This window comes from Protopterus annectens, chromosome 3.part0 (assembly GCF_019279795.1).
Source record: "Protopterus annectens isolate FY-2018-M chromosome 3.part0, PAN1.0, whole genome shotgun sequence".
Taxonomy (NCBI): Eukaryota; Metazoa; Chordata; order Ceratodontiformes; family Protopteridae; genus Protopterus; species Protopterus annectens.
The window spans coordinates 187,905,826-187,930,511 of record NC_056731.1 but is presented as its reverse complement, the minus strand read 5'-3'; the positions used below and the strand labels follow the sequence as shown (position 1 = coordinate 187,930,511).

The 24,686-nt window shown below is 44.3% G+C and overlaps 1 protein-coding gene across 1 annotated transcript in view; it reads right to left on the bottom strand.

The window, feature by feature from the left end:
• IDI1 (isopentenyl-diphosphate delta isomerase 1) overlaps window positions 1-24,686 on the bottom strand; it is a 180,184-nt gene that overhangs the window by 49,261 nt on the left and 106,237 nt on the right. The window contains exon 3 of the mRNA XM_044064685.1: window positions 19,121-19,213. Coding sequence (XP_043920620.1) covers window positions 19,121-19,213 — 93 coding nt within the window. The remainder of the gene's footprint in view (window positions 1-19,120; window positions 19,214-24,686) is intronic.

The window sequence follows — 24,686 nt, the reverse complement described above, 5'->3', positions numbered from 1 at the left end:
CAGGGGCCCTATAATATCTGTCTGGCTTGACAGGAGCAGGGGGGGGGGGAGAATCAGGGTTAGCACTGGAGTCAGAGAAAACATCATCCAAAACATCCATAACTGGAGGAATAGCTAAAGGTCTGTGCTGGGGAAGCTTGAGGAAGGTACGTAGCCTTTTCCTGGAATCAGAGAATTCCTGACCCTGCCATTTAAAATGTTCCCTCATAGAGTGCAGGACTTCACCAAACGAGAAATCCTCTGGAGGGGAGGCAGAGGGAATTGATTTCTCAGCATCAGAGTCCTCATAGGTCTGGAAGGATTCTTCTTGGGTATCTGAATGCTCAGAATCCCCAGAGGCTTCATCTGAAGAGAGGTTGTCAGCCTGCTCAGTTCTGGGCCTTTTCTCTGCAGGTGGCTGAGAACCTCTGTCTGGGTGAGGCGGAGACCCCCTGATAAGAGAAATAAGATCTGCAGCAAGAAACATGATCTGTTTATCAGAAGAAGGGGCCTGAGCAGCAGGTTTAGGATGGGCCTTGGCCTGGCTGGCGGCCTTAGCACGTGCAAAGGCCTTGATGGACATGGATACAGGAGGCCTTGCAGCCCCACGTGCAGGAGTAACCTTGTCTACAGGAATGGTGTCGGGTAGATCCAGAACTTCGGTTTCCGGAGGAAAATCAACAACCGGCACCGGAGAGGTCTCCGAGACCAAAGGACGTGTTAACGCTGTGTCGTCGGCCTGGAGCGGTTGAATTACCGCTTCCGAAGGGACCGAAGCACTAGCGGAGGGTTTAGGAGTTGTCGGTCCCGGTCCTTTCATTTTTTGGTAGATTGAGTTGTCGGTTGATCCGACGGCATAATATACGCGAAAGATTAACCGAAAAAGTCTTCGGCAAATTCTGCCCGGCGCCTGAGAGTGCGCTTATTAAAGCAAGCACAGGCAGCACAGGCCGAGACGTCGTGGTCTGGGCTCAGGCAAGGAAGGCAGTAAGAATGGAAGTCCTTATGAGGTATTTGTTTACCACAAGACAAACAATTATTAACTTTCTCAATTTGTTCTGACATCGGCTGAGGCAAGAAAAATGTTCCCCAGGTACTTAGCTTTAGATGACTTCGTACTGAAAACACAGGAGCTGACCGACCGGCACTTGCGAACTGCTTCTGCTTCGGGCACCGTGCGGCAAGAAAGACTGAAGAAGATGGCGTTGGCCGATGCCTTTATACTCCAGCCGCTCTGACGTCGGAGAGGAGGTGACACCAGCCGACGCCGGACCCAGACTTTGGAATCCGGCCGACCGAGGGCTGCCTGAGGCAGGACAACCCATATGTTATGACTGCAGTTGCATTCTTGAAGGACATCCATCTGTTATGACTGCAGCTGTATGCACGATGAACATCTGCCCTGCTGCTAGCAATAACTTCAGCTAGAAGAGTCTCAGAGCTACATGCACAAATGGCAGTGGAGCCTTTCCTCATTTTTCATCAAGACAGAGTCTCTCTACGAACTAACCCTTCCATTATGCCAAAGGTGGTATCCAGTGTGGCTCTAAACCAAACCATTCATTTTCCCACCTTTTTCCCAAATCCCCAGAACAAAGGAGAAAGACTCCTGCACTCTTTGGACATTCACAGGCAGTTACGTTACTCCTTGGATAAAACTAAGGCTTTCAGAAAATCTGACCAGCTCTTTGTAGCCTATGCTGCAGGATCACAAGGAAAAGCCATCTCAAAACAAATCATTTCAAAATGGATAGGACATTGCATACGTTTCTGCTACATGCATCATGGGAAACTGGTACCTGCTAACATTAGGTCCCACTCCACCAGGACTACAGTTACATCAGAAGCCTTTCTCAGGGGAGGGGTGCCAACCAAGGATATTCTGGAAGCTGCAACTTGGAGTTCAGTGCACACCTTCACCAAACACTATCACTTGCATCTATATTCTAAGACTAGAGCTGGTTTTGCCACTGCAGTTTTGCAGGGCCTACTAGCTTCTTCTAATCCTGTTTAACTTCACCACCCATCCTTAGCTTTGGGATTCAACCCAAGTGTGATGACTGCAGCAGGGTGAACAAATTGAACATCTACATTTATGGTGGGTACAAAACTGTACTTTTCTGGGTCAGCAGCGGAGTTTTTATATAGGAATTTATGAGAATCCAGGACCCTGTAGTATCTATCTGGCTTAGCAGGTGCAGGGGGTAGAGTCGGGGGACAGGCCGGACTCTGAAAATACATCATCTACAATGTCTAGAACAGGTGGAATAGCAAGGGGTCTGTGCTGAGGAAGAAGCAAAATCTCTGAGCCTTTTCTTAGATTCAGAATAATCTTGGCTCTCCCAGTGGAAATGCTCCCTCATGGTATGCAGGGTTTCCCCAAAAGAATAATCCTCAGGAGGAGAGGCTGAAGGAATGGATTCTTCAGCATCAGAATCCTCATAGGGAAGCATGGAGTAATCCTGTTCAGAAGAGGAATCAGAGGAAATAGAAACCTGATCAGAAGAATCATACTCTGTCTCTTGCCTAGGCCTCTTATCAGGAGGGGGATGGGAGCCTCCTGATCAAAGTAATTAGGTCTTCGGCCATTTTGAGCATCTGTTTTTTAGGCATGGAAGTCTGAGTAGGAGAGAATGCTGTACTTGTTTCTTTGTCTTTAGAGCTGCTTTAGTCTTTGTCTTTGAAGCTGAAGATGGCTTAATATATAGTTGTGTAGGTCTGAAGACACCCTCAGAAGCCGATGTCTGCTCAGCAGCTCCGGACCCATCTGAGGGAATGATTTCCGAGTGTCTAATACCTTGAGTATCCAGAGGCCCAGTCGGCTCCACGTGGGAGTCGGAAGTGGCCTGTGGCTCTGAGGTAGCAGGTGCCAGGGGCTGCTAAAGCACCTCACGGAGCACCGGTGAACCGATGACTGGCCTAACAGAGGCTTTGTCGGTTTTGGACCTTGGATGCCTATCCTTTTCTTTGTCCTTGCGTTTTTTGTAAACTCCAGTTGTCGGCTGATCCAACAGCATTATATAATTAAATCTTCGGCCAAAGTAATGAAATGCAAAATTGAACCGACGCTTAATAGTGCGTTGGTTAAATCTAGCACAAAACTGACAGCTAGCAACATTGTGACCAGGACCTAGGCAAGGAATACAGTAAGAGTGAAAATCCTTATGAGGTATTTTCTTCCCACAAGAAATACAATTGTTAACTTTTTCTGACCTCGGTCTGAAGCAAGAAAAAAAGTTTGCCCAACGGGGTACTTCGCTTTAATGAAGACTTTGGTTCTGAAATTCGGATATGAAAATCTCAGGAGTCGGACGATTGGCACTTGCGAACTGCTTTTGCTTCAGGCACCGCATGGCAAGAAAGACTGAAGAAAATGGCATCGGCTGCATCTTTTATACCCCTGGTGCACTGACGTCAGGGAAGAGGCGACAGCAACCGACGTCAGACCTAGACTTTGGAATTCTGGCTGACTGAGGGTAGCCTGCCAGCTGGATAACCCAAGAGTAATGACTGCAACAGTGAAACACGATGAACATTAGATATTGCTTGGAATAATGAACTGACAGAACAGACTTCTAGGATACAAACACAGAACAGATGAATTAGTGAAAAGGCAAAAGGAAAGAGACTATTCTCACCACTTTGATTAGAAGAAACCCTATGCACTCTAGAAGAGGATGCTGGAAGGACAAAAGATTCAGTGACTGCTTGGCTGTATTGTAATGTATAGTCGAGGCAGACAAGGGAGAATTCTGTGCTTATAAAGAACCACCACTAGATGGGAAAACACCAGGCTCAGCACTGAAAAGACCAACAGGATACCTAGCCTGGGCATGCTTATGCATACATGCTCACTCAGCATTTGCAAATACATGAACAAATCTCAGTCTCTGACTGACCACCGACTCGAATGCAGGGCTGTGGGGGACATTGAGCATATTCCACTACCCTTGACAACATAGGTCACAGCTCCCCCTAAATGCAGCACTAACTTACCGCAGAACATGCTCACACTCTCACATATGGTCGGCAAACCTATGGGATGTCTCTGGGATATGTGAAGAGAGAGAATCTGGTGAAAACCCACAATCACAAGGGATATGGGAAGAGAGAATCTGGAGAAAACCTACAATCACAAAAAGGCACTGCAGCAGAGACACAAATGGTAGAAGTAACTGTTGTGAAGCAGCAACACTAGCCACTGGCATCTCTGCACCTTCCTCAATGAAAATGGATTCCCGAAAGGAATCAGCATAGAAATTAACAAGCACAGGGCCTAGTAAAGGACTAAAATGATCAGATGCACAAAGGGAAATCATTTCTCTAGCAACTGAAGAAAGTTTCAGATTCTACTTGCTGGTGAAAAAGTCCTGCCACTGCAATCAAGATCCTACCTCAGCAGATAAAGAAATGGCACCAAGCCTACTATTGATACCTTAAGCAAACTCTTCATAAAGCAGCTAAGCACTCAGATGACCCAGCACTTTGTCTCTGGCAGAAAGTACAGTAGTGTACACTTACCATAAATGTAGACGTTAAGAGTGTATTCACTGTTGCAGTCACATCACCTGTGGGTTATCCCTGCTGTGATAGCACTCAGCCAGCCCGAATACCAGAGTCAATGTTTTTGTGGGCCGGTTGCTGTCACCTGTAGTCTGACGTCAAGTCTATAAAGCAAGGCAGCAGACGTCATTACATCAGTTGTTCTTGCCCTAAGCCATCAGAAGCACAAGGGAAAAGAGACAAGTGGTCCAGGTGACCAACAGCCACCTTGGGAAACATGTGTCCCCCTAGAGGAAGATGTTAAAAGTGGGATGGAGGGAGGGAAACCAAGACTGCAACAGTGAATACACTTGAACATCTACATTTATGGTAAGTGTACACAACTGTACTATGTTCTTAGTGTTTCACTGTTGCAGTCATCACCTGTGGGAGGATTCCCAAAGCGGAGGTAAAGGGTGGAAGGATAGGTAGAGTCTTGGGTACTGGTCAGGAGGCCCTGCAGAACTGCAGTGGAAAACCCTGCCCCAGACTTGGAAAAGAGAGGCAGGTGGTAATGCTTTGTAAAGGTATGGACAGAGGTCCAGGTGGCTGCTTCCAAGATGTCCCTGGTAGATACTCCTCTTAGGATGGCAGTAGAGGTGGTCCTAGTGGAGTGGGTATGGATCGACTTAGTGATGGGTTTCCCATGTAGTCTATGGCAAAAATGGATACAGTGTGAAATCCATTTGGAAATGGTTTGTTTGGAGATGGGCTGCCCCTCTGCCCCTGGGGCAAAGCTTACAAGAAGCTGGTCAGTTTTTCTGAATGGCTTAGTGTGGTCCAGATAGTATCTGGAGTTGTGAGTTGTCTGTGCACATCTAGTGAGTGTAGAATTATTTCTCCCTTTTTGAGGGTTGGGAAACAAGGTTGGAAGGTGTATGGCTTGGGTTAAGGGTCACATCAGATACCACCTTGGGCATAAAGGAGGGATTAGTACTCAGGGATAGACTGTTTGCGTAGAAAATTATGAAGGGCTTGACAGCCATGACAGCTTGAAGTTCTGAGACCCTTCTGGCTGAGGTGATGGCTAGTAGGAAGGCAGTTTTCCAGGAGAGGTATTTCAATTCAGTTGAAGCGGCAGGTTTGAAAGGAGGCAAGGTTAGTTTCTCCAACACATAATTCATGTCCCAGGGTGGAGTAAGAGGTCTTCTGGGAGACCCGATATTAGAAGCCCCTCTGAGGAATTTCTTAATCAAAGGATGAGAGAAGAGGGGTGGGTCTGAATCATAATGGGCAGAGATGGCAGAGGCATGGATTTTAATAGAGGAGAAGGAGAGGCCACTACTGAGCAACTCTGCCAAGTAATCCAGGATGACAGGGATGGAAAGTTGGGAGGTACTGCCCGAGGTACTGCCCGCTTTTGATGGTTTCCAGGAGCAGAATCTTTTCCATTTTCCTGCATAAGATTTTCTTGTGCTGTGCCCTTCTGGCCTCTGTGAAGATGTCCAGGACCCGTTCGCTTAACAGTGACTTCTTGTTAGTTTTTAGTGTACAAGCCATGCTGAAAGTTTGACAGTCTGTAGGTCTGAGTGCAGTACCTTCCCCCTCTTCTGGGTTAAGAGGTCTGACCTTAGGGGAAGCAGCTTCGGGGACTGTAAGGTCAGACTGCGTAAGGGGTACCAAAGGTCAGACTGCATAGTAAGGGGTACCAATGCAGTCTGGGCCAATCTGGAGCGATAAGGATGGCCTTTGGTCTCCCCTCTCTTATTCTGATCAGAACCCTGGGAATAAGGGGCAGAGGAGGGTATGCATACACAAAGAGGGAGCACCAGGGCAAGGTCACGGCATCCACCTTCCATGCTAGGAGGTGATACTCCCTGGTACAAAACTTGTGCAGCTGGTGGTTGAGGTGCAAGGCAAAGAGGTCCACCTCTGGGGTCCCCCACTCCTAGGTGATTTGCAGAAAAGTTTCTCTGTGGAGCTGTCATTCGTCTGCCAATGTGTTGTTGATCCCTGGTAAGTATTGGGCAATTGGGTGTAGCCCCACGGAGGTGGCTGTAAGCCAGAGACTCATGGCTAATCTGCACAGGGGGCAAGATTGAGTGCCCCCCTGCTTGTTGATGTACCACATTACTGTGGTGTTGTCTGTTTTTATAAGGAGAAGCCCTGGCCTGAAATGGAGTTGGAAGGAAGTCAGAGCATTTTGCACTGCCATCATTTTTTTCTGGTTGATGTGCAAGTGAAGTTGCTGGGCATTCCAAAGGCCTTGGATACACCTGCCTGCTAGGTGAGTGCCCCAAGCTATGGCTGAGGTGTTGGTGGTGATGGTCTGGCCGGAAGGGTGGAGGATGAAGGGAAGACCCTTGTTCATGGCACAGGCCTCTGCCCACCAGAGAAATTCGTCCCTTATGCAAGGGATCAGTGGCAGAGTGGTCTCTAGGGACAGAGTGCTGACAGCAAAGGTTCTTTAAGTACTACTGAAGCTTTCTCATGTGGAGCCTGGCGAGAGGGATGAGAAGGATGCAAGATGCCATGCATACCAGGGCTTGCAGGAACTTCCTCGCAGTGAGGTGACTTCTGGAAGCCAGCTGGGTGAAGTAGAGGCAGGAAGCTCTGCTTTTCTGGAGATAGAAAGGCCATTAGGGTTCCTGTGTCTAGTACAGCTCCCAGGAAAACAATCTTCCTGGTGGGGTTTTGCTTTGATATTTTTCTCGATGGTGAACCCTAGAGAATCCAAAAAATGAAGTAGCAGGACACTGCCAAGATAAAAGCAATAAAAAAACACTTTATTGAACAGATAACCCTTCATCAGACATAGTTTGTAACAATGAAACATCCATATTTAAAATACAGACCATCCAATCATCTACTTACAAAAACCCGCCTATTCTGCAGTGTAGGTCTGATAACATGTTTAAAGTTAGGATTTTGCAGCATTTGAGTAACATCAGGAAAGTACAGTTCTGTACCTACCATAAATGTAGATGTTCGAAGATCCACATTGCTGCAGTCCTTACACTTGGGTATACCGCTGTCCTCGGTCGTCTTCAGTCTTTTCTTGCCCCAGATGTCAGAAGACCATAAGCAGGATAAAATCAAAAAACCACCAAACACTAAACACCCGTGCACCCAAGCTATGTACAACTTTTTACAGTATACTAGGGAGAAAACCTATCCACACAACCACCCCTAAACACAGAGGGGAAGGAAACATCTACATTTATGGTAGGTACAAAACTGTACTATGTTCTTCATCTCACATTGCTGCAGTCCTTACACTTGGGTAGATTCCCAAAGCAGAGGTAAGGGAGGATGGTAAATCATAGAGAAGCAGGAGCTGCCAAAATGCCCTGTAAGATAGCAGTGGCAAAACCAGCCCTAGATTTGGAGTAGAGAGGAAGGTGGTAATGCTTAGAGAAAGTATGTACTGAACTCCAAGTAGCTGCCTCCAAAATATCCTTAGTTGCCACCCCCCTTAGAAAGGCTGTAGAAGTGGCAGTAGCCCTAGTGGAATGAGGTCTAATCCCTGTTGGAATCTCCTTGCCATGATGGGAATAACAAAAAGCAATGCAAAACCCAATCCACTTGGAAATAGTTTGTTTTGACACAGGCTTGCCCTGAGAACACAAAGCAAAAGAAACAAACAACTGCTGGGATTGCCTGAAATCCTTAGTTCTGTTTAAGTAATAGCGTAATTGCCTGTGCACATCTAAAGTATGCAAAATCTTTTCCCCCTTGTTCTGGGGATCTGCATAAAAGGTGGGTAAATGAATAGTTTGGTTTAAAGACACACTTGAAACCACCTTAGGCATAAAGGAAGGATTACCTATCCTTATGAAAATCAAGAAAGGCTCAATGAGGGCCTGCAATTCAGAAACCCTTCTTGCAGAGGTAATGGCCAACAAAAAGCAGTCTTCCATGATAAAATTTCAACTCAGCAGTAGCTGCAGGCTCAAGGTTGTAGAGTGAGTTTCTCCAACACAAAATTGAGATCCCAAGCAGGAGTAGGAGCTCTTGGGTCTTATATTCTTTGCCCCTCTAAGAAATTGCTTGAACAAAGGATGAGAAAACAATGGTGGGTCACAGTCATAGTGAGCTGAAATTGCTGCAGCATGAATCTTAATGGAAGAGAAAGACAAACCTTTGTCCAATAACTCAGTAAGATATTGAAGAGCCACACTTAAATTAGGCTCAGAAACATCCAAATCCTTTGCTGCACTCCAAAATAAAAATCTCTTCCACTTTTCTCACTTTCCTTGTACTAGGCCTTCTGGCTTCCATAATCACGTTCAAAACTTGTTGAGGAAGTTGAGGCCTGCTGTGGTTTAAAACAGAATATGCCAGGCTGTTAGATGAAGAGAGTGAAGCTTGACATTGAGTAGATGACCGTCCTGCTGAGACAACAGATGTGGAATCAAAGGTAAAGGCCATGGAGGCTTCCTTACCAGACTTCTCAGTAAGGTACGAGTGTTGCCGAGGCCAATCTGGAGCTATTAATATCATCCTTGGTTTGTCCTGTCTGACCTTCAGAAGTACCTTTGGGAGGAGAGGAAGAGGTGGAAAGGCATACACATGAAGATTTTTCCAACTGAAAGAAAGAGCATCCACTTTCCAAGCTGTGATGAATCCTTTTGTGCAATACTTTGGCAGCTGGTGGTTTACAGATCTATGTCTGGAGTTCCCCATGACACTGTCAATTGTTGAAATACATGAAGATCCAGTTGCCACGGGATCCATGATTTGCCTGCTTAACACATCTGCTAAGGAGTTCTGTACTCCTGGCAGAAACCTGAAGATTTAGTTGTAAACTGAGAGCAGTGTCCCACAAAACCATTGCTTGTCTGCATAGAGGGTAAGAATGTTGTTTGTTGATGTACCACATGACTGTTGTGTTGTCTGTAAGGATCAGCAGCTGTCCTGGGAGAAGTAAATCCTTGAAAGCTATTAATGCAAACTGGACTGCCAACATTTCCTTCAAGTTGATATGTAGATGCTGCAGTCTGATAGGCCATTTGTCCTGTATCCATTTAGATGAGCTCCCAAGCTTTGTCCGAGGCATCTGTTGTTAGAATCTGACTGGCCTCTGGTCGGGTCACAGAAAGTCCCTTGTTTAGGTGACATTGCTGAGCCCACCACAAAAATTCCTTTTGGATGCAAGGTATTATTTGAATGACAGTGTCCAGATCCTGGCAGTGCTGTGTCCATAGATTTTGAGATACCATTGTAGCTTCCTCATATGCAGTTTGGCATTGGGAAGCACCAGAATACAAGATGCCATGAACCCTAAGGCTTGAAGGACTGTCCTTGCAGTCAGCCCGGACTGATGTGATAGTTGTTGGAAGTAAAGTGTCAGGCTCTTTTGTTTGTCCGGGGTCAAAAGGCCATCTGGGTTGCTGTATTCAGTCTCACACCCAGAAAGCACATGTCTTGTGAGGGTACTAGACTGGACTTTGTTTCAGAATACCCCAGGCATCTTAGCACTGCTATCACATATTTCAAGTGCTGTAGAAGAGCCAGAATAAGGCAATAAGGGTAAATCTGTATTCCTCTCAATCTGAAGAAAGCTATCACTGGGGCTAGAACATACTTCCTGCAACTTGGTGTGATAGGCACATGTAGATAAGCCTCTTTGAGATCCAAAGTTACCATCCAGTGATCCTTGCCCAGCAGAGGTAAAAGCTGTTGTAATGTCAGCATCTTGAACTTGGGAATATCCAGAAAGGTGTTGAGGATAGATAAATCCAGAATTGGTCTCCATTTGGAACCAGGAATAGAATAAAACCTAAGCCCCTTTCTGCCATAGGCAGAGAAATTTGCCTGTAAGCTTCTAGTCTGTGTTGAGGAGGAATGTCTGGCATGCCTTTGAAAGGGGGCAGAGTATGGAAATAAAACCTGTAACCGTGGTGAATGATATCCAATACCCATCTGTCTTGGGTAATTAAACTCCAGTTTTCCTTGAAAAATGCCAGTCTTCCTCCCAAAGGTGCTGCCAGACGGGAAGGTTCTGGCAGTTGAAAAGGTAGGTCATTGGGTTTGTCTCACGAAGGGCTGACCCCTGCCCTCACCAGAAAACTGTGGTGAACCCCTATTCTAGATCTGAAAGAGCTCTGAGCTCTTCCTGGGAGTCATAAGTAGGATATGTCCACCCCTTGGTTGGCCAATTTCTACTAAACTTTGGAGGCTGAACCTGTAAAAAATCTTTAACAGTGTGCATAGACTTAGCTTTGTCTTCCATTTTCTTTAAAACTGCTTCAACAGGAGAACCAAACAACACATCAGATTGTAAAGGAGCATCCAAGATCCTTGCCTTAACATGTTCAGCTAAATTCTGATCCCTTAGCCAGGCGTGCCTGTGGCAGCCACCCTTGAAGTGGCCTGCACAGCATCAAAACCACATTGCAAGGAATGCTTTCCCACCTGTTCAGAAACATGCACTAGATCTTGTAACTCCTTACATTCAATACCTTCTGCCAGAGCATCCACCTTAGACTTTAATTGTGAAAGAAGATAGTTTTGGTATCTAAGCATGTGGAATTGACAATTCAAAGCCCGCATGGCTAAAGTGGAAGAGGTATAAACTTTCTTTCCCCATCTGTCCAAGGCCCTTGCCTCTTTATCCTTTAACAACAGAAGCCTTAACCCCTTAGGTCCCTGGGAAACAACCTCTGGGTCCGCCCTAGGGTTCTTGAAAAGATACTTATCCTATAATACCTGTCGGAGGCAAAGAATCAGGATTAAGAGAAGCCTCTGTAACAACATCTTCCACCACAGAAAGAACAGGAGGTATAGCTAAAGGCCTATGCTGGGGTAAAAACAAAAATTCCCTAAGTCTCTTCCTGGAATCAGAGTAATCCTGGCCTTCCCATTTAAAATGCTCCCTCATGGAATGTAAAGTCTCTGAGAATGAAAACTCCTCAGGAGGAGAAGCAGAAGGAGTAGTATCATCCACCTCAGAATCAGAGTATGGGGAAAACTCCTGTACATCTTCAGGCATCAGAATCCTGTTCTAAATCCCCCCCTAGGCCTCTTATCAGGAGGGGGCATAGAACCCCTAATCATAGTAATTAAATCTTCTGCCATCCTAAGCATATGTCTCTTGTGTACAGGGCCTGCAGTACTAGGAGTGCCAGCTAATCCTGGCCTACCTCTGGGAGAAGCCTTGGGAACAGTAGGGGAAGGCCTAGCTACCTTAGACAGAGAGGGGAGGACTGCTACCTGAGAGGCCCCTTCAGCCTGGCCTACCTCCTGAGAGGACACATCTTGCAATAGTAAAGTCTCTCCCTGGGACTGTAAAGAAATTTCTGTCTGAACCTCCGGTTCAACCTTCTAAAGACCCTCTAACCTAGGCCTAGTCCCTTTGTCCGCATTTTGTAGTTAAGACTAACCTGGCACAATCTAATCTCCTCTTAATATTGTTAAACCTAGCACAAGAGGGACACAACAAGGTATACACAAGTTATGGTAATCCCTATGTGGTATCTGTTCCCCACAAGAAATACAGTTATTAACTTTTTCTGACATCCGTAAAATTCTGAGGCAAGAAAAACAAAATATTAATGTGAGATGAAGAACATCTGTGATTTGAGTACACATACTTTTAAGTTTAGATGTATTGTGAATATTAGGTCTAATGATAGGGGGGGGGTGACACCAAACACAGAACAGCTTTAGCAGAGTCCAAATGGATAGTGGATTTGATGGCGCACAGACCTCCGGGTCTTAATGATGTGTTACCAATCAGACCTACACTGCAGAATAGGCGGGTTTTTGTAAGTAGATGATTGGATGGTCTGTATTTTAAATATGGATGTTTCATTGTTACAAACTATGTCTGATGAAGGGTTATTTGTTCAATAAAGTGTTTTTTTATTGCTTTTATCTTGGCAGTGTCCTGCTACTTCATTTTTTGGATTTACTTGGTTTTAGTACGTTGGGACTTTAGCATAACGTATTTATTCTTCTGTTTTTTGGGTGAACCCTAGAGAAGGTAGGAGTTTTTTTGACAAAGAGAAGATCCTGGAGCAATTTTTCTTTGCTGTTCGCCTGAATGGGGCAGTCATCCGGGTAAGGGTAAATCTGTATTATTTCTCTGTCTGCAGAATCCTACAGCCAGGGCCAAGCATTTGGTGAATACTCTGGGAGCAGTAAATAAGCCAAAGGACAGTGCAGAGAACTAAAAGTGCTGATTGCCTGCTCTGAAGCGCAGGAATTCTCTGCACGATTCCCTGATGGGGATGTGGAGGTAGGCATGTTTAAGTCTACCACCAGCCAGGCATTTTGTGTGAGCACAGGCAGGAGCTGCTGCAAGGTTAACATTTTGAATATGGGGACCACCAAGGAGATGTTGAGTTTGGATAGATCCAGGATGGGGCACCAAGTGCCCTCTTTTTTGGGAACAAGGAATAGTCAAAACCTTTTCCTGTTTGACCCGTAGGGACTAGTGTCTCTGGGATATTAGTGTTTTTACCTGTTTTAATGCCTCTGCCCACTTGTTTGGGGGGAGGTCTGGGTACCCTCCTGGAATAGGGAGTTCGCTGAAGGAGAATCTGTATCCCTGAGAAATGATTTTTTAATACCCATTGGTCCGTGGTTATAGACACCCAATTGTCCCTGAAGAGGGTGAGCCTTCCTCCTAGTTTTAGATGAGTGAAAGGAGGGCAGAGGGGGAAGGGAGAGTCGTTGTGAGTGCTTACCATAGAAGGTTGGCTTAGAACTCCCTGCCTTAGAGGTGGAAGAGGTCCATTGTTTGCTTCTTAGCTGGCCCTGGGATAGGGGCCTGGATGTCCTGTCCCTGCAGTGCTTACTTTGGCCATGCCTGCTGGGTGCAGGAAAGGCCCAGTGCTTAAAGGTGAAGTTCCTGCTGAATCTGGACGGCTGAACTTGAAAGAAGTCTTTTACTGTTTGCATATATTTTGCTTAGTCTTCCATCTTTTTAAGCACCTCTTCTTTTTCTCCAAACAGGTGTTCCTTATCTAAGGATGCATCAATAAGTTTAGACTTTACATGATCAGGGAGAGGTTGTTCCTTCAGCCATGCATTTCTTCTAATAACAGATCCTGTCACTGCTGCCCTGCTAGAGGCTTCTAGGGAGTCATATCCACATTGTAACGAATGCTTGGTCACTTGATAAGCAGAGTGGAGTAATTCTGCCAGCTCTTTTGAGTTGGCACAGTCAGGAGAGGTAGCAAACTTCTGTTTTAATTGTTCCAAAGTGTGCTGTTGATATTTTAACATATGGGACTTGACAACCGAGTGCTCCGATAGCCAAGGTTGCAAAGGTGCATATTTTTTTACCCCATCTGTCCAGAGCTCTGGAGTCTTTGTCAGAAGGAAGAGGATTCTTGGCAGAACTAGTCTTTGCTCCTTTGGGTCCCTGTGTAATGAACTCAGGGTCTGCAGCAGGGTTCCTGTAGAGGTATTTGTGAGAATCTGGTACTCTGTAGTACCTGTCCAGTTTAGCTGGAACAGGAGGCAGGGCATCGGGGGCCAAACTGGATTCAAGGAAAACATCAGCCACCACTTTTAAAATAGATGGGATGGCCAGGGGTCTGTGCTGGGGCAGGTCCAGAAACTCCCCAAGTTGTTTCTTTGACAGTGGGTAGTCCTGAGATTCCCAGTGAAAATATTCCCTGAAGGAGTGAAGAGTTTCCCTGAAGGAGGGGTCCTCTGGAGGGGAGGCAGAGGGGATGAATTCCTCTGCATCTGAATCCTCAAACAGTTAAGGGTTGTTGTTCCTCTTCAAGGCAGAATAATCTGATTCCCTCAGACTCTTGGTCTGACAAAATGTCTGGAGAAGGAAGCCTTTTCCTTTTTGGAGTGGGGGCCCGATTACCTTGGATAAGGGAGAGGAGATCCTCTGCCATTTTAAGCATTTGAGCTTGGGGTGGGGAAGCAGTATCAAGATGGTAGCGAGAAGCAGATTTTCTAGGAGTGGCCTGGCTTCGAGGCCTGATCGGTCTCTGAGAAACGGTAGTCGGAAGACAAGACTTTTTTGTCTAGAATCGGCAGTGCGAACGGCCTCCTCAAAAGCCAGTGCCTGCGTCCTGGCTCCGGACCCAACCAAGGCAGAAATGGCTAATGGCTCGGAAGATGAAGTGGATTTCTGTGGCATACCAGACTCCGAAAGGGTTTCAGCAGAAGCCTGCTTAGAAAGTGAGTCTGGCATCAGGGGCTGCGAAAGTGCCTCACTGAATTCCAGAGAACGGACTTGTTTAGCTGTAGCATCGTCGGAAGGCTTAGCCTCTTGTGGCCTGTCTATCTTTATGTTTTTTCAGAATGTCGGCGGATTGTTGACTGATGGATGCCATATCACAATTCGAAGACAGAATATGAAAATAATGGTCTACAAAAAGAGCACTATGGTGAATGGTTCTCGCATTAGAGGGCACAGAACCGGCAATGAGGTAAGTCGTGGTCTGGGCCTAAACAAGTGATGCAGTAAGAATGAACGCCTCGGTGTAGGATCTGCTTTCCACAGGCGAGACAATTGTTAACTTTTTTGGACATCGGTTAGAGCAAGAAAAAAGGGTCCCTAACGGGGGACTTGGCTTTAGACGTTTTCTGCTGAAATTCGACTTCTGGTAGAGACCGACTGGCACTCGTGCGAACTGCTTCTGCTATGGGTTCCACGGCAAGACTGATGTAATGACGTCAGCTGCCTTGCTTTATATAGTACTGATGACCTGACGTCAGATTACAGGTGACAGCAGCCGGCAAACAAAAACACTGACTCTGGTATTCGGGCCGGCCGAAGGCTACCACAGCAGGGATAACCCACAGGTGATGACTGCAACAGTGAAACACAAAGAACAGATGCCATCACAGACTAGACAGTATGAGCAATCGCCAGGGCACAGTACTTGATTGATGAACAAACTTAAGATGCCCAAAGTCTAGTTTAATGTTCCTTTACCATCTTCCTCAAACTGGGTGTCACTAATGACTACCTACCCACTCCAAGTAATATGATTCTTGTCTAGCTCTTACACTATTCCACTCCCTCTCTCCAGCATGCTGTCAGAAAGGAATCAAATTTAAGTACGTATCAATAGCAAGTGAATATTTGCTCTTCTTGAAGTTATGGATCTCATGCAAAGGAGTGAGCAATAAACGCAGTGCTGTCATTGATCCTATTTCAACACCAAATTATCACAGACACTCCTGGAAGGCAGTGTAGCCTTTTCCTTCTTCATTATTACTGAACACAATACTTTCTGCTCAGAAAGTGTAAGAGATAGAAGGAAAGGGAGATCCAATAAATGTAACTGGAAGGAAAAAAAATGGGACAGCATCAGTGAGAGTGATTTTATCTTTCTTTAAAGCATGTTCTCTGGGGAGGACTTGCTCCCATGAATGCTTGTGTAAGAACACTGCTGCGAGGTGTTCTTCATCAAGGTAAAATTATCTCATCAATAAGACACTCTAGAAATTCTGCGATTTTAAATAATTAAGACTTTCAACAGCCACATCATAAAAAAATTGCTAAATCCTCTTACTCTAGAACACTGTGACAATCTTTACTTGAGAAACCCAAACTGTACTAGTCAGAAGTCTATCCCGGTAAACAAATATAAAAAGACAGACAAAAAAAAAAATAAATAAAAAAAAAAATTAGAACACAAACTCTGTAAATTACTTTATCCTTTCACGGAGTAAAATAACTGAAAGAGCCCTATACTAGAAAGGCAAGTGCTAAACTGCTTAAATATTCATTTAATTCCACTTTACTTAACCTCCATTCAACAGACTACAGATGAGTCTCCGTTAACGGGGACTCAAGCAATCGGCAATTTTGAATGTCTCATATACTAGCATACGAGTCAAATGAAAAATCGACAAGCAGAGCCACTTCTACTGAATGCAGAATGGCCCGCTGTTCCACACTGAACAGAAAAGGCTCCACTTTGCGATTTTTGAGTGGCTCGTATTGTGGTAAATCAGCCAATCAAAAATTGCAAAGTGGCTCTCAAGCAACTGGAAACTACACTTAACTGGCATCTACCAATCCCCACGGATGCTGGTTAAGTGAGATTGTACTGTACCTCTCTACTACAATCTCTACAGTCCTCCTACTCAACCGGAGCTTCAAGTCTTTCTTAGTTAGCTCCATCTACTGCCTTCATATTACATTTTCAACTACTTTCACTTTCCCTCCAACTTCCTAAGAAAAGGTACTAGGTTTATAGCCTTATCACTCACCTCAATTTAAATCTCCTTTTGCAAAGAAGTCATTCTACCCACATGGAAAACAACCAGTGTCATCCCCATATCCAAAATAGACAACCCTGCGCAATGCAGCACTCCTGACTAATCCCTAATCTCTCCCGTTAGCAAACAATTTTGAGAAAACTGTTTATATGCAAATACTAACCTTCATTCCAAATAAAAGGAAATTCAGTCTCTAGCATTGTGGCTTCTGCCCTTGTTTCAACATATCTACACCCTTTACAAAGAAATTCCTATCTTTCAGAAGATGGCCAAAGGTCATCTAACTGTGCTTTATGCACAGATCTTACAAACGTCTGATCTACAAGACCAGACCACACACTGCTCCTCAACTGCCTCTCCAGCACTCGTTTTCCACAAGAAACACTGTCTGTTAAGAAACTATCGACTTAAACCATTCCAGTTTCTATTTGGCAACCTAGTTTTCCTTTTATTTACTTGTCTTCCTAAAGGCTCAGATACAACAATACATTTTAGAGCTCATCCTTTATTGCTCCTTATTTCACAACCTTCCTTCTGACCTTTCCGAAATTAAAAGAATACTCTGCAATGCTGATATACTTTATTTTCTTCACGGCTTCCACAACAGTCAAGATCTGCAGGTACATCAAAAGTCTAGAAGATTTAGGATCTTTGCTTGGAAGTGTTTACATAGGTATTTTTATACCCTAAGTAGAAGCCAAAGAAGTTTTCCTCAGGTAGACAGCAAATGTTGGGGGTGTAATGGGGAAGAAAAAGGTAAGTGGGAACATGCTTTCTGGGAGTGTAATGACTTGGCAGAATTTAGAGTGTACTTGCAGACTACTCTATTAGAGATACTAGGTCAGCAAATTGGTGTAACTAAGGAAATGTTTTTTTGTTGAGCTACGATACAGAATCAGAACTGCCTAGACATAGTAAGGCCTTGCTCAGTCTAATTATGGTGGCTGCCAAAAAAGTCATTACTAGAAAACGGAAATCATGTCTAAACCAACTCTGCTAGAAGTAGTGAATACATTAACAAGAGATAAAATAACTAGGACTAGGATCTTTAGAAAAGCGTAGGAGCAAATTACACCGAAAAAAATGGGAACTGTGGGAAAAATACATGCAGAGAAGGAAAGAGGTTTAAAAGAAGCGAAGATCTGAATAACTATGTAATTTTTTAACTGACAATGACTGGATAGATAAGTGATGTAAAATATTTGCAACTAAAATTATGTCAACATGGTTTGACTTCATTTATATGAATGTGTGATTGTCTATGCCATATGCAATAATTTAATATAGATGTTTCGCATTACAAACAGAAGATTTGCAGGCACTTGTCCAAGAAGATTATCTTTCACCTGTTATCCAGCTACAGACCTACTGTTAACTGCTTGCCTCTCCACAAGTCAGGACTCCTCAGGGACCTAGTTGAAGCCATCTGGTTGGGTCAGCTGCTTGATGAACTATTTCACTTTTCAGAAACAAGTTACAGTCCCATGCTGCAGCTACTTGCTGCCCCTCCCCTAAGCACTAACAACACACAAGAGGATGTTACAAGCTGCACGACTAAAACAATCCCAATGTCTGGCTGCCTGATGGACACATTCTGACGGACTCACGCCCAGAAGGGAATGAAAGCCCAAGACTGAGGCAAACAACCAGAGAGTTAGTAGATTGAGGAGACAAAAAAAATTGTATGTCTACTACCTGTACCTTTGTTCTGCATCTTCAGCTGGAATAAACACAATATTCAATTAATATTCTTGAAATGCATTCCATTAATCTTGCAGGCATTGCTGACCTAAATTATGCTGCAAGCTGGGAATGCTTACTACTGTAAAATGGTCCTTGCAAAACATACAGAGTGCCAGAATGGATGTAGGTTTATGCTGTTGCTGCCAAATGACCTGTGTCATGGCTGAAACCAGTCCGCAGACCAGACCACCTACCCAGTTAGTAAGTAAATAAACCATCTTCTTCATCCCTGGGCCATAACTGAAGAGATCCCTGAATAAACTCTACTCACTCAACAAATATTAAAAAAAAAATTCTTGCAAAGACATACTGCGTCTCATAACCACAAAGCTAGTGCAAGAGGTTTTGGTTGTGTGCTTGTTGAAATTAAAAGCTTTATCTACTGGACTGACATTCTTGCTCATCTTAAATATGCTGTTAACGAACACAGGGCAAACTAAACTCCATGTCTCTCGCTTTAAGTCTGTAATCTAAATACACTGTGGGACAACCTGGGTTTATTTGGATATTTCCAGGCATGTATAGGTAACCTGTTCATTCAGAAATATGCATCGCTTAGGCAGTTTAAGGTTTACTAATCATCCTTCAAGGCGGCCATACTAACATTCTTCTTTTCATTTCCTCAATATACAGTTACCAGGAGGAAAGAAATGCACCACTAGTGTATTTCTGCACATTATGACTAACATTTTCATACACAAAGACTTACCAGGAAAGGTTATTTTTGCATCTGATCTTTGCTGCAGCAACAACCGATCTTTATTGTCAAAAAGGAAAACACTAAAAGCCCGATGCAAGAAACCTGAAAATAAATAGATAAATTTACTTGTACATTCTGAGAAATTGTATCAGGCAAACTAACTTTATTTCAAAGTAGCATCTGAATTATTGCCCAGTGAAAAAGGAACTGTACTGCTCTAGATTTTTGATGCAGATATATTTCACCCAAGCTAATGTATAAGGGGACCCTGCTTCATGGGTTCTATGACTAAGTTAATCCTGTCCAAATAGTAATTTATTATTTCTTTTGAAGATCCCTTGTACATGGTGCTTCTGCTGAGTTCTGGTGCATGTTAAGATCATGCACCGACTTTGCAAGCACACAATCCACACCCCATTAGTGGGTAAACTTTTTCCAAATCGTGAAATACTAATGAAGATATGACACATACACAACTATATAACTGCCCAAATTACATGGAATTCCAACAGCACAGTTTGGATGGTGATGTCAACTAAACATAAAGGGATTGCAAAAGGGTAACAGGGACCCTTTTAAGGCTGGTTCACCTCACAGATTAGCAGACATGATATAAACATTATCCGTTTTACCAAACATGAGGGATCATCCTTTATAGGTCCTAGGACTTCTCGGGAAGTAAACCGCCAGGATGGAAACAGACAAATGACAGCCTACGGACCAAGCTTTGATGGCTGAACCCTTAAGTGCGGATACCCAATCCATAGAGCCAAGGTTGAGACAATTCTTCATGACGGCATGCACACTGAAAACCAAATGTTTGTGGTATTAACACCTGCAGTGACGATATTCTCGAAGTAAGCACTGGAAGCAGTCACACCAATTATGGAATGTATTTTACCTTCAACATTTTTCCAACTGGCAGTTGGCTGTCAGATTCAAAAGATAACAGCTGGTAGGCCAACTAAAAAGGTGTTATTTGACAACAGCAAGAACTTCACTCCTGGAAACAAAGGAGACAAACTGCTGTTCTACGTTCCTAAAAACATAACCCATCTATGAGAAGTGCTTTCTGTGCCCTAGATTTGATCTAACAAAGAAAACAGAGATGAAAGGACTGGATAAAGGAAAATTCATAAACCAGTTTGAAGAAGAGGTTAAGCCGAAGGTTATTTGATTCTTGTGCTTTAGGAGTTGGTTGGGCCTGTAAAAAGGAAAACAAGGGAGATGGCAAGGGGTTTATAAAAATTATCCACAATGAAAAAAGGCCCGTTTCCCATTTAAAAGCGCATCCACCAGGTCTTGAAAGGCAAAATGCACTTCTCTGGGCACCACGAATTTTGTTTTTGACTTCATCCTTAATGAAGGACAATCTCAATCTGCACAAGCACATACCTTACCCTGCAGCCCTGGCCATATATCAGTACAATCACAATTATGAGCCATGTGGAAATACACAATGGAAACCACCAGATGGAGACTTAGTTGGTCCCTGCTTGAGATTAGTTTAAGGGAAGTCTGCAAGCATTGCCAACACCTGATGCACTAAGTAGGTCGGGATATAGACAAGTCAGACAAGCAGTTCAGAGTTTTAAGACCCACAATGGCAGACAGGCACTCTCTTCCCAACCCTGTATTATTCTTTGTTAGGAGGCTAACAAAAGTGTTGTGGTTACTGGGACCTCTGCTATACAAATGAAACTGCACAGCTGTCTAGGAGTTTCTGGAGAAGGATTCACTCCAGTAAAAGGGCTCACAAAGTGCGTCTACCTTCTTGGCAGCTACACAATTAGAAATATAGTGCTTCTGGACTAGCAAATAAGATGCTGAAACAAAATCAAACACAGAAAACAATTTATGCCAACAGTCAGCTTTTAATAAAGTAAAACAAATAACTGCTTTCAATCCTTTTTAATTAACTTTTTCTGACTCATTCACTTTTTAACATTGCATCATTGACCACCAAAACTCTTCTCCACCTACTTCCCCCAAACAAACTTAAGCATTTCAAGGTCAGTTCACAGAGAACTCAATGAGCCTAAGCTGGAGGAGAAAAATTCTTGTCCTCATTTAATCGCAAAGATAAATGTATTCTGGGTTTCCAGAAGCTTCCTGTATGGGCTTGATAGAGAGATAGGCCCAGCTGCACACCACTCTCTAGCTCATGGTGCAAGTTTGCAGATGGTCTTGCTCAAGAGTGAATTTGTGAAACAGTCACATGCCTAGTGTAAAGGCAAGAGAGAACTGGCATATGGAAGCAGGCCAACCAAGGGCAGTATGCAAGGAGGAGTGGCCAGCGCTGTGTCTGGCACTTGCAATACTCCACAAGGATTTGGTCCAGTAACTGTGACTCAAGCTCACAAACAAAATGCATGTCTAAGCCTTGGGCTCAAGTGCTAGTGCAGGCCAAACATGCAGCTCCCACAACCACTCAGTCAAAAGATCCTGCTGGACTTGAGGAGGGGTAGAAGAATTGTGGAAAGAAGAACCTTGGTTCTGAGTGCCCCCTAAACTTGGCTGGATGACTCCAGAAAGTGCTCCCCCAGAATCAGGAAACTCAGTTTACCGCTCCATCAGATCAGTCGACGGCTGAGCAGAGCCCATGCCCCAAAACATTCCACCCACGTTGGGAGAAGAGGCCCCTTGTCACCCAGTGAAACAAAAGACCAACAGAGGCTTGAGCCCTCGCTATAATGAAAAGCTCAACAAATGTGGAACTCAGAAGGCCATTTTCATAATTGAGCTTCCCCTAGAAACGCTGGGCTCAGACAATAAATAAGCTTCGGCCCTTCTGATGGTGGACTAACTAAAGTTTGGGGGGGCTGCAATGGGTCACATCTGTTCCCTGCATGCACAATCCTCCCAGCAGTGAGGCTGGACAGGAGTTTTACCTTCCAGATTCTCTGGGCGACAGGGTTGAACCACTGCTGATTACTGCTGTGGGTTTGTACCCAAGGAATGAACCCTGGATATAAATGTTCGCAGACATGCATCAATATTAGCATTTGAACAATGCAAGCAACAGAATAGAATCGACATACTCAGCCCAACAGAGTCACTGCATGACATCTTGGTGGGTACTGGCCTCAAGCATGCACATCTCCCGTATGGGATCTTCCAGGTAAAATGCCACACTATCATTGGTGGACAAGACGAACAGAGTCATAAGACCCATCAAGGAGAGTCTTCAATGTTAGATTGTTTAACTCCAAAATGTATGTAGCTTGTATGCACAGTTATATACAAAAGTTATGCATTTACCATAATGACATATCTTTGTGACAATGTTTATACATTGCAACTGAGGGACTGGTTATCACAGATGGTCCTTTTCTATAATCACTAGGAAGGTTTCCCCCAAGTCCCAGCTCCTCATTTCTACTCCCATAATGCAAAACTACTGGCCTTACCCTCAGATTGAGTCTGGCAGTTTGAAAGAAGGAAACAGGAGTAAGAAAGGACTGCCTGCACCATGACCATCTCAAGCTTTGCTTTCAATATATATATATATATATATATATATATATATATATATATATATATATATATATATATATATATATATATATATATATATATAGGTTTCGAACACCGAGAACCCTACTGGCCTGAGGTTTTTTATCTTTTGGAACCAATAAGTATCTGTAATAAATAGTGGATCTTATTTAGTCTGGTGGGACTTCTTGAATCCCCCCCCATCCCAAAAGGCTTAATATCTCTAGTTCTGTTGCCATTTTCTATTACGGGTGCATGTATGCTAATGGAAAAAAGTGGACAGAATAGCCTGATGACAAGCCTTGCTTTTGGATGCAATGACATGTGCCCCCCACCCCAAAACTACCTTCAAAGGCAGATAGTCAGGCAGGTCTTCAGTGATGCTGCTGCCAATTCCTAGTGGGTGGGAGGGCTTGTGGCACCCCAGATTTTGCATACTACTACTGGTTCTTGGGTAGCAGCCACTGGAGAAAATCCCTCAGATGGATGAGTTTCTATCAAACTGCTGCTCCAAATGGTGATGTTAGGATTATTTTAAACCAGACAGCTTTCATTCCTTTTTGATTCCTAGTACAGGATCGTTGTGGAGTGACGAACAAACTCCAACAGCCATTAGACTCTTACCCCCATGCTCACTCTTGAGCAGCTTTTCCTTCTCCTGAGATTCGAACAAAAAGGGACAATCATATGGGGCACTGTTGAAGGATGTCTTTAAGTGCTCTGTGAATCCACAAACTCTGAACCAGATGCACGTTTCCTCATGGATACACCTAACCCAATGTACTTTGCTCTCCAAGAAGCTACTACACAACTTTGAGGTTGCAGCAGAATGCAATACTGTCCATAACTGCCACCTATGATTCTACTTGTCTGTGTAGATCACTGTGAGGAAACCTTTGCAGTGCTTCTAGAGTGGCCTCTGCTACATGTCAACCACAGCCGGTCACGCACTTAAAGTAGCCGATTACTCTAATGGAACAGGTACACAGACTCATTCTCCTAAATGATCCATTGCTCTGGAAACCTTACCTGGTGGATGGATCACTGAGGTATCTTCTAAAAGTCCCTTTTGTGACTGCTACTGCAATAAAAAGTCAACAAGTGAAACTTTGCTCCAGTAGGGTCTGTCCTTGGGGGTACAGAGGATCTCAACTGGGTTTTAGGAGACAGGCTCATCAACAAGCTCTCTCCAGACTCTCTATTGACCAAGTCAATCATTCCATCATTGAGAAAGACCACTCACATTGTGGGTGAACCGAAAAGCTTCTTGGAGGATCTCTTCTTCAGTAAAGTTAAGGGTTTGTGGGCAAAGATTTTCCCAAATTTTGGGTTATACAGAAGGGTTGGGGGAAGTCTCCCTTCATTAAGATGAGCAGCTGGAAATGAAGACTCTCAGCTGGAAAGTCTCTCTGCCTCCCCTTTTACAAAAAAATAATGAAGACGACGGGATCTTGGCCCACAAACCCTTACCTTGATATACTAGGAGGGGAGATCCAGCACTTAAAAAAGGACTCTTCTCCCTAGACCTTGGGGTTCTCAGAAGACTTTCAGTGCTGGGTCTTGCCAAGATGGGGATGGATGATTCAAGGTCCAAGAATGATGATGTCAACAGGTGGACCAGAACAGACCACCTCTGCATTATCATCAACCTTATTGGTGTCCTTGGCTCCAATTCCCCTGCCTATGACATCAGTGCCAAGTCTGTTGCAGCAGACAACACTGACACCATTACTGTTACAGACACCAGAGTCAGTGCTGTAGCAATGGCACCTAAAGTTGCAGCCAGACTCAAGCAGAATGTCAAGCAGAGTTCTGGCACTGGGAGCAAGAAGGCTGACAAAACTGACATTTTGAAGATCACAGTGGGGGTAGTTGCCAAATGCAATGCCAAGTCATCAACCCTAAAGTCCAATGGGCTCAGGAGCAACTGCCAAGGTGACCAGTGCAAAGGGCATTGACATCAGTGGAAGACATGCAATGTGTGCTGTTGAGAGCGGCATAGTACCAACATTCCACCAATACCCCCATTGCTAAAACCAGGCCCAGTGAAGTTACATTAAACATGAGGGGGAAGTGTACT